The 10,988-nt window shown below is 36.5% G+C and overlaps 1 protein-coding gene across 1 annotated transcript in view; it reads left to right on the top strand.

Annotated features, from left to right (window-relative positions):
* Positions 1–10,988, top strand: part of myom2b (myomesin 2b) — a 35,608-nt gene that overhangs the window by 2,694 nt on the left and 21,926 nt on the right. Inside the window, exons 2-12 of the mRNA XM_079239507.1 lie at positions 633–734; positions 2,596–2,653; positions 2,919–3,073; positions 3,269–3,355; positions 4,519–4,607; positions 4,833–4,883; positions 5,009–5,173; positions 5,512–5,673; positions 5,908–6,049; positions 8,482–8,681; positions 10,832–10,885. Coding sequence (XP_079095633.1) covers positions 652–734; positions 2,596–2,653; positions 2,919–3,073; positions 3,269–3,355; positions 4,519–4,607; positions 4,833–4,883; positions 5,009–5,173; positions 5,512–5,673; positions 5,908–6,049; positions 8,482–8,681; positions 10,832–10,885 — 1,246 coding nt within the window. The 5' untranslated portion in view covers positions 633–651. The remainder of the gene's footprint in view (positions 1–632; positions 735–2,595; positions 2,654–2,918; positions 3,074–3,268; positions 3,356–4,518; positions 4,608–4,832; positions 4,884–5,008; positions 5,174–5,511; positions 5,674–5,907; positions 6,050–8,481; positions 8,682–10,831; positions 10,886–10,988) is intronic.

Genomic DNA, 10,988 nt, shown 5'->3' with positions numbered 1-10,988 from the left:
AAGGCCAGGCTTTACAAAACAAGGCTCTTGTTCCTTATTGTCCTTTTACAGGTATCAGAAGGGCTGTCAATGGCTCCCTGGCGCTTACACACTCTTCTTGCAAAATTCTATTGCTTTTGAGTCATATTTTTTATTTTTTCAGTTCTTATCCAGAGTAGCAATCACTTTTTTTTATCATGTAAAACACACATTTCCATCAACATGCTTTCCGTTTTCTGTAGTTGTGCCCTTTATAATAAATCCCTACAATAAAAATCTTTTGGTCCACCAGGATTTCTAATTCATAATGGCAGCATTGCTCAATATGTAGAATAAAAAAGCTTTGCATGGACCTGTGTCTGAATGGGTAATTGTGGCTTGCATAAAAAGCACTTTGGTGACTCAATATGACTTGAAAATTGACCATCTTCTAAACTCTCAAACAACTTTACCATTGTTATTAATAATGGATCATCTTCTGGAAAACTATGCTAACATAATGTCAGACTCTAAGCAACTAGATGAGCACTCCTCAACATTTGCCTTGAATGTGTGCCATTTGTCTGTCTGTGTTATAGTTTCCTGGTCCAAACTGCCAATGTAATTTAGTTATTGTGTCAGTCTGTGTGTTATATGTGTTGCTTGTCCAACAGGTCTGTGTCAACAGTCATCATGTCAGCAAGGATCAAACCTGGAACTTACAACCATGAATTCCACCACAAGCAGAGCAAATATGTGGTTAAAGAATACAGCAGGTACAAGAGACCCATGCTAATAATGAAGGTGCTAAGCTAATACAGCACTAATAATAATCACTATATCATTACTAATATAAGTACTATAAATTTATATATATGTTACTATAAAATTGCAAGAGCATTGTGACGTTGCTCACAATAAACATGCTAATCCAGCAGTATTCACCGCTACCTGCAAAAATAACTATGGTTAAAATTAATGCTAATAGCTTCAAGCTTGCTAAATTTTGTTTCAACACATATTTCCTCAAAAGTAGATGCAGAGTCAATATAACTTTATGGCAGGAGTTCAGTTCTGGGCTTCCCGGAGATGACAGAATACATGAAGAGAAACAAATAAAGGGATCTTTTGACAGTCTTTCAAGAATAATTTCTCCAATGTGGGCTTGATTTGCTTGATTTTTGTTTCATGTAGTCTGTGTTATTTTTTTTTTTAATAATAATAAAAATGAGAATCAACCCACTGAAATTTTCACAGTTACCTTTTCCAACACCAATGGGCAAATCTTCTTCATGTCAGTGTGTATGTTCATTTATGTATACAGTCAGGTTCTCGACAACTGTTTAGTTTAAAAGAAGTCTTTCAAGGTTGTCTCTACAATTGTTCATTTCTTCTTATTTCTTTTGCATGTTTGCTAATATGCAGCAAACAAACAAAATAAAGGCTACTTCATGAGTTGATCCAAGCTTTCAGCAGCAAATGTTGGCTTTGTTTTGCAAAAACAATATTTGTGCTTCTGCTCCTATAGATCTTATTCCTTTACTGATTTTCAAATTTTTTGTTTAAACTTGGGTATAAGTGAAGTGTAAGTTTTTGTATGTTTCCTGAATTAACGACAAACAGACTGGTTGATTTGCAGAATATTAATATAAAAATGTAATACCCAGTTGCATTTTAGACTGTGTGACCAGAAGTATCCCAACATGCCATTTGCTTATTAATATTTTGGTCTAGGGTGGCCGTTTCTTCTCCCTGTATGTTACATCTTTCCTTCTGGTCCAGTCTCACCAGTTTTTGGAAGAGGACATCTGGTGGTGTTGGTGATGTTTGCTATTGCTCGAATGCTTTATAGATACCAGTGCTAAAAGACATGCTCAGACTGGATGGATCTTTCCCAGATTGCAGCTCTGAGCTGCATCTTGTGCAGCGCTTGAAGTTCTTTATTAGCAGGTGTTACGCCACGACAGGAAGGAAAATAAGAAGTATGAGAAAATAGATTGTTGTGATTAGTCATTATTCTATGTCATATTTATCTTTCAAACTCCAAATTCAATCAGTTGATGTCTGGATTTGTCAGGAGGTCCATAAATGGTAATTAGAAATGTATGCTTTGCTATGTAAGAGACTAAATACAGACCTGAACAAGGATTTGTCTGAGAAAAGAAACCTTTGGAAAAAGAGGTTATTCACTCATACAGAGGAAACACACACAGCCTCTACAGTGCCACTTTATCATTCATCTTGGATACCCAGTTGGAGGAGAGCAGCAAACCTTTCAGACAGCACCGTGCAAGTTTTGAAGATGCAAATTTCACTGCCTGTGTTTGGCAGACGACATTGAGCTGACCTGAAAAGTTTGCTAGTGCAACATACTAATTAGATAAATAAGTGTAGGCCAAATTTAATTGATCAACACATGCGCTTTGTCACAGAGTACATGCAGAAAGATAAAAGGAAACTCGCACACATCACCACTCTAGAGATGCTTTGCTGGCAGATAAATGCAGAATGTTGCTGTCAACATGAGCTGCACTCGGTGCTTATTAATTTGATTTTTGCACTAACCTGTTGCCAAGGAAACAGTGGTACGTTACTCACAGAAATTATTAGTGAAACTGACATAATGTTTGTCTTTAGCTCTGAGGCTATGGAGGAAAGATATGAGCACAAAACTCGAGTTCAAATCGAGGAAGTGGTAAGAATATGTGCAGTCTTTTTTATGGAAATTTGCTTATTAACACTGAGTGAAGAAGGACTGTAATGACTTGCATTTAACTTCATATTTATGCAATAACAGTTAGGTGCTTTTAGATGTCACAAAGGGCTTCTTTTAACATTCATGCATTTAGACCTGGTGGAATGTAGTATGAAGGCTGAAGGCAATGTAGTAATGTGCGAAACAAAATGACTGATGTCATCAGGTTACTCAGCATTAACAGCTATCCTGTTTTCTTGTGTAGATCAAAGCAAAGATGGTGGAAAAGTATGTGCGGGAGGAGCCCATGATCCGGGGACCACAGTTCCTGGTCAGGCTTAGATCCCACACTGTGTTTGAAAACACTCCAATCAAGCTCTTCTGTACTGTTGAGGGCTTCCCCATGCCAGTTGTAAAATGGTAAGTAAGCAATGTTAATCTATCACGGGAATGTTAGCAATGACAAGGAATCTTTCAGTTCAAATCTTTTTGTTTTTCTTTAAGATAAATGGTAATATGAGAGTAAATTAAGAGAGTTGCTTTAGAATATTTCTGATTATGGTTGGACATGTTGGGTGTTGGGTGACCTGCTGTTTTATGGGGCTTCTTCTTTAGGTACAAAGATGGTGTGATCCTGGACTTGTCCTCAGGAAGGTACCTGGTTGAAGTCAAGGGTGGAAGCCATTCTTTGAAGATCCCAAGGTACAGTATATTCTACAGCAGGTTTCTAGTTTCTAGTTTTCAACCCTAAAAAAAGCCTCATATAAGCATTTTTCATGATAATGTGGTTCTCTGGGCTCCTTGCTCCTTTTTACAGGTAAAAGGAATCATGGTGAATTAATTTGTTTGATTCATTTCAGAGTTTTAACATCATGGTTTCTAAGTCTGTTTAATAAAATGTGCTTTAATAAATTGCTGGGCACTGGGCTAAAAACAAACACCAAACACAAATCTGTGCTCTTAAGTCTATAGGGACCAATATAAAATTATGATCAAGTACAGAAGTACAGAAACAGCTGAATATGAGGCTGCCAGCTGCGTGTTTACAGTAGAGGCAGAGCAAGTCTAACTCCCACTCTAGTCTCTGGAAGCTCAGCTGTTCAAGTGCTGACCACAGTGCCATGTGATACTTCAGGATTCTTTCACTCATCACTCTTTGAATGGATCCCATCTTCCTGAGTGGTCTAAAACTAATAACACTGTTAGATACGTGACCATTTTCCTTGAGTGACGTATTCATTCTTGAATGTGTGGAATAGATTTGCAGATTCACAGAAACATGCCTTTAAAAGAAACATTTTTGAACAGATCTAACAATATGGATAAAGTAACCACGTCTTATTTATAATGTTATATACTGACAGTTCTGTAATCATTGCAAAAAATATAAGGTGAGAATGGCTGGAGCAGTAATTGCATGTTACAGGGGGGCTGTGGACCAAATACAAATATCTTCCCTAAATAACAGAATCAAACATGTTGGTTGAGTTTTATGCGTAAATAGTAAAGTCCTTTGTGATTTTGATGGATGATCTGCTGCTTATTATGCCCGGCAACATGGGGCATTCATGGGGACAATAATTGCTCACTTGTTGCATTGATTTTACATGTAGAAGCAAATAACTAATTATTTATGTACTTTGCAAGTCAGAGCAGATCCTCACAGCTATGCAGTGGATCTTTTACTTCAGTCTTAAGACGAAACACAAACATGGCTTGATTAAAAAAAAAAAAAGAAAATGTTACTATATCGTCCAAAATAATAGTGTTGTTCATTCTCTAATGTGTCATTTCTTGACAAACACTGTGTGACAACCCGAGTGCTATGTTGAACCTCAAACCTTTGCTCCTTTTTTCATGGACAGATGTTCAACTGAGGATACCGCTCAGTACACTGCTGTAGCTGTGAACAACCACGGGCAGGTCTCTACTCAGGCATCTATTATTGTAAAACGTAAGTTACCATATTTTCTTTATGTACAGCATTCACTTTAACTCTTAATTCAAGATTATTTGTTAACAATTATTCTAAGTATTGAAAATATTTTTAAATGTTCTGGAAACAACACGGCAAAAGATACCAGTTGTTGTGGAAACATGGTTTAGAGTCATTTAATATTTAAATGTTGACTTTGTAGTGTTTCTTCATTTAATCTAGTTATTTACTTTGGATGTACAGGATACAAGGAGGAGGAGGAGTCTTCTCCATATGCATGGTTGCCATACACGGGTAACTTCCAAATTATTTTCAACTTTGTCGAAATTTGACAAGAGTAATGTTGCTAATTTAATGTCTGTTGAATAAACTCAATGTCCATCTCTCACTCTATATCTGCCTTTCTTCTTGTCTCCTAGCTGCCATGATTCCCAAGATCCATTACACTAAAATCGACATTACGTTTGTGGAGAAATTTGGCCCAGTGTTTGCTACAGAAGGAGACTCTGTTTCTTTGTCTGCAACAATGACCTTGAACCCCAACCTGGCCAACCTACAGCCAGAGGCACAGTGGTATAGAGATGGTAAATGCTACGAAGTCATATTTTATGACATAGTATTTACGCTGTAATTACTATTATTTGTACGGTGACTAGCACATCAAAGTTAGCTTACAGGCTACTAGAAGTATAGGAGGAGAGAATAAGAAAATATCATCCAGATAATATTTTTATTACCCATTATTATACCCAAAACAGTTAAAATGGCTGACATGAGTTGGCTGTGATTGTTTCATTTGCTCTATATGAATGATTGGTTGTGCAGAATTGCTCTATTCAAGCTTTACAAATTATTTGATTTTTAACAATTATACATTGACAACATTATTTCTAATGTTTGTGTGATTTGCTTAAATTTCTAGACACTCGTCTGTTTGACTCCAAGTGGGTGAAGATTGAAACTGGCAGAGGATTCACCAAACTGACTCTCCCAACTCTGTACAAAGATGATGAAGGCTGTTACACACTGCGCATGGTCACTAAAGGAGGAACAGCAGAACATAGTGCATTTGTCTCAGTGGCAGGTGAGATAGCAGTTTCTGATTAAATTAATCTAAGAAAAAGGATCAATGATTCAAATTTAGGTGTGAATTTTTAAATTCCTTGTCACTGACTCGTTGCCAGTTTAATGCTTGCCAATTTGAACAATTTTATGGATATTATTAAATATAACAGCCATTTTACTAATATGGAAACTGTTGTAAAACCTTGTTGCTCACAAAAATTGATCAAATTTATCCACATTGCTACCTGTATAGATGGTCCTCCTCCAGTTCCAAATGCACCTGGTGCTCCTATGGACATCAAGATCCATGATGCCAACAGAGACTATGTCATTGTGTCATGGAAACCCCCCAACACAACTACAGAGGGTCCAATCCTGGGATACTTTGTGGACAAGTAGGAGTTTCACATATAAACATATAAACAGACAAACTATGAAACATAAAAGACAAATTCATTACTGTGAGTCATCACATCAAGTTTTCTTAGATAGCTGTACAAATAAAAGATTTTTCATTTGTAGAGAGAAGAGAACTAACGAGAACCAGCTAATTTGTAACGCTGCTTCAATATTGCATGTCTTTACTTATTTGATATTAAATACTTATTTTATATTTAATAGAGTCATTAGTAAAACATTAACTCTGGGGTACAACTGAAGAAATCCCAGAACTCATGGCTTTCTGGGATTGGAAGCTCAGCTGTCCGAGTGCTGACCAGACTTGAACATGTGTCTTGTATGTATGTGTCAGTCTTAGACAGATATGACATAGACAGAGCAGATAATGAAGGCTATGAATCCAAGGACTAACCTTCACAGCCAGCCGTAATCACAATACATAAACAGAATGATCACACAACAAGTTTTCATTTAAAAATATAACAATACATTTATTATTAAAGTAGAGCACAATGATTATCAGTCAATCATACTTTAGTTAATAAATGCTATGGTTGAACTCTACCATACTATATGAATGCTAGTAACTGTACAGTAAAGGCAAACACCTGTGTTGGGTGTGAGGGTGACTGTCTGTGTTTGTAAGGGTGTGTGTGTGGGTATGTGGTGCTAGTGCAAATTTAGGTGATAAAAAATGGGGGCAAAATCGAGACATTGTCATGTGCATGGGGAAGACACACAATGGCTGTCGTCGTTGTTCAAGAGGACTGCTGTTGTCATGGAGACCTGTGAACATGTGGTTCTTTGTGTGTGTATCCATGTGCCAGCATTTGTTAGCAACAACACATGTGGTACAACAGAACAAAGGGATTACGCTGGAGGCCCCTTATTAGCCATAGAGTAAAGCTAATGCTTACTTCTAAAGCCAAGTTTGTGTCCTTGTTACCACAATCCTTTGGAAATGGTTCTTAAGGAAAAGGACGGATAGCTGGGAAGGCATTCTTTGTGAAGCTTGATCGAATTGTGTCCAGTTGCGTTCAGGAGGCTGGTTGCTTCCTCTCGGTTGGGGATGTTAGCAATAAGGCTAATCAAGTGGCTGTATTGGAGGGAAACTTCTTTTGTCTGAGAAGATTTCAGGGTTTGAACTGCTGCTGCAAAACAAAACAGAAACTGACTGCTTCTAGCAGGCTGAATTGGAGATGACAGACAAGGAAGTTGAAGTCCCCAGGCTTTGTCCTTTGGTGAGGCCTGGAGGAAAGCAGAATGACTGTTCCTGGGAGCCTGAGGAAGGGGGAGGTCCCACCTTGATCCTCCAGAAAAAAAAAAATTAAAATGGTATAACCTGGTTGAAGGTCTGGCGGGAGGGGAGGCAGATTCAAGTGAATCCAGATGAATCAGTAGTGAATCAGAAAAAACGGATTTTAGTCTTTTCCTTTTGCTGCTTAGCTCTCTCATGGCTCAGTTGTGATGCATTGTTGATGAACAAACCGACTCTAAGAGCCAATTCTCACAACAGATTTCTGTCCAAGAGCCACGTCTTTAGAATGAAGGGACTGAATTTAAAAGGGTACAATCACTTAAAAAAATGAAGAACAGCATTATATCACTATGTGAAGTAGGAAGGGCCTCTTACAACAGTGCTTCTCAGTGTAGATCGTCAGGACACACTGTCCCGCATGTTTTAGATGTTTTGCTGTTCCAACCTACCTGATTCAGATTGATGAACTTCATCAAATTTTGTGCAAACCCATAAATGAGATATTCATTTCATGTTAAGCCTGTTACGTGATCTGGGAGAAGTGAGAGCTTTTTTCCTGTTCTTAAGGCCACAAGAACAAAATGAGGGGATTGACGACATTTTGTGGCTTGTTCTTGACACATCAGCCAAACTGAACTTGCTTCTTGTGTGACTCGAAGAAGTAATGTGTTATTGGTCAAACATTTGAGGTGGGTGTGGTTAACGTGGAAAAGTAGGAAGCAGAAAGTTGTCACTTCTGCATTTTTGCTGATGCAAGGTTGAATGGATAGTTTTAATAAACAGGTGATCAAAGTAGTAAGAAAGTAAAAAAAATGTATACAGCACATGGCATTTGCAGATGTGGACCCTGCCAATTGTACACAGACAAAGTTTCTTATTTAATATGAAATAACCAGGTTCCTTGCACCATTACACATATACACATCCACATCCAAATCCACAAATGAGTGTTTGGTTCTATGGCATCCAAACAGATGTTATATGGGAATATAGTAGGGTTATCAAATAATTTACATCATATAGTGGGACAAAGTCATCATCATATCAAATACATATCAAAAACAAAACATTTGTTATGACAGATTTTTTTTAAACAAACCCCAAGTTTACATCAAGTTCTCTAAGTTCTTCATTTCCTAAACTCTTTTCTACTTGTCTTTTTAAATTCAGATGTGAGGTTGGAACTGAAAACTGGAGCCAATGCAACGATCACCCCATAAAGATCTGTAAATACCCAGTGTCTGGACTGTTTGAAGGACACTCCTACTACTTCAGAGTCAGAGCTGTCAACTCCCATGGAATCAGCAAACCTTCCCGAATGTCTGATCCCATTGCTGCGCTGGACCCCACTGAGTTTGAAAGACTGCATGGTGGGTTTGACTCCATTATTATAAAGAAACATCATATCTCCCCTTATTTAAACATCATATAAATGGGTCCTTGTAGTTTATGCAGATCGTGTTGGTTTGACATGTTTAGATTTAAAGCTATGATGTCAAACTATAGCAATGCTTCAGCTGCTGTAGTTTCTCTGTAGGGTAGACCCAGCTTTGGAACTGATGTTTAAGTGCTTGACAGATAGCATCCAGATACTCGCACACAGTTTCCTTTTGACCCATATGCTCAACTAATAGGCCACATCACTAAAATGAAGCAATGAACACACGTATACAATGAACTGAAACTGGTTGGAACATACCCAGTGTCAGTTCTGCATGACTGCCATTCAATCAACAACACACATGTAATGTCCTAGAGGCTTTATCTGCTTGTTTTGAGGAACCTTGCTACTATTTACATATAAACTCTCAAGTTTTATTACTTCAAGATTATTTTAAAAATGTTTAAAAACGAGCTCACGAGAGAAGCAGAATTGTTTTGGTGCAAAAACAGCACTAATTAATAACTGCTTGATTATTACATCAACTACAAATAAGGTTTACAAGTGTTGCCACCTGCTACAGTCTTGGAAATCAATGCTTAAACTTGTGTTTATTATAAGTTCATACACATGTCATGAATTTGACATTACTAATCATTAAATGCACATGCAGCAATTTTACAAATGCCTGGATGGAAACCTGCTTCCACCAATGTACCGTTTATTTAGCTTATATGTTTTTTTTTTGTTTTTTTTTTACATATAATGATTTGATACTATGATTTTGATATATGAAGCATATGCTCAGCTACACTACTCACAAAAAGTAAGAGGTATTTGGCTTGCTTAGTGATGTCAAAATGTTCTATAACCTTTACAGATGCACTTAATTTAAATTTCACAAAAATTTTGAATGCAAGTGTACAACTTCTAAGCGTTAAAGTACTCAGTCCTCTGAGAAGATAATTACCCACAATAACAACAACAACAACAACAACAAAAAAAAAAACCTAAAAGAAGGCTGTGAAACATGAATTTATAGGAACAAGTATGTTCATGAATCATGCCACAAACTGCAGCATTCTCAATGCCCATAAATTGACAAAAAATGTTCTGATTTAATTATAGCTTGTATCTGAATAATCTTCTTCATTATACTGTTCAAATTCAGACATCATCAGACCGAGACAGTTCCGAATGCATGGCAATTTATAAAGACGTTGACATTTATATATTGTTGTATACTCACCTCTGTTGATAGTTTTTGTTTCAACTAATTGTCAGGACTAAAGGAATTACCATCGTATAATTTTACTTAAATATCATAAATTCATGATAGAATATAAGTGTGGAATGAACTTTTCTGTATGTTCCACCTGACTATTGAATATCCTTAACATTTTCTAGTAGTAGTGTATGTTGATTAATGTCTGATGAATAAATATATTTAATAATTTTATAAGCCAAAACAGATGTTTAAATAAACGGAATTATGTTATCTATTTAATACATGTTGTTTGAGCAAAATGAGCAGTAAAAATTAAAGCAAGCAAAAATCTTAAAAAAAAAACAAACAAACAAAAAGAAAACTTCACTGGATCTGAGTTGATGACAGAACAACACTGGGACACATGTTAATCAGAGCACAACAACTGGTCACAACTTTGTCAACAAAACTGACTTTCTTGTGTCATCCAGGTTGTTACCATTTATTTTATAGACTTTTCCTTGTTGCACATGCAGCCGACAACTGTTTTCATCTCTGGTGTCTCACCACACCTGTTTGTTCAGCATCCTGTTCAGATTCTGTAAATATATCAATCTTTACTTCTGCATGTACAAAGCCCAAACTGTCTAAATGTTAAAAACATGTCAGCCTAAACCTCAGATTAAAAAGTATGTATGTATTGTATGTAAACTATCACCCAGACAAACAAAAAGACTCACAACAATCATAAACAATGGTAAAAATTCAGCATGTTAAGTTTGTTAAATGTTTCATGACCAGTCTCTACTTTATAAATTTCATATGAATGTTGATGAGTATGAATAATCTAACCAAACTGTCATCTTGAGTCCATAAGTGTCAGTGTTACCACCCAACAACCTGATAATTATGACGTCTTTATTCATTTCTAGCCAAAAAGCTTGGAGGGAAAGTGGATGTTGTATCTTACCATGATGATGTGGAAGGTGAGATATTCATTCAACGTAATTCATATATGTATACAGTATATATTCATTACTACGCATAATATAATTTTTCTTATAATCCCATTATATGTCCTTGTTTTTT

Source organism: Telmatherina bonti (genome assembly GCF_933228915.1).
Source record: "Telmatherina bonti genome assembly, chromosome: 1".
NCBI classification, from domain to species: domain Eukaryota; kingdom Metazoa; phylum Chordata; class Actinopteri; order Atheriniformes; family Telmatherinidae; genus Telmatherina; species Telmatherina bonti.
Note: the sequence above shows the minus strand (reverse complement) of the source record. Positions and strands in the feature narration are given on the sequence as shown.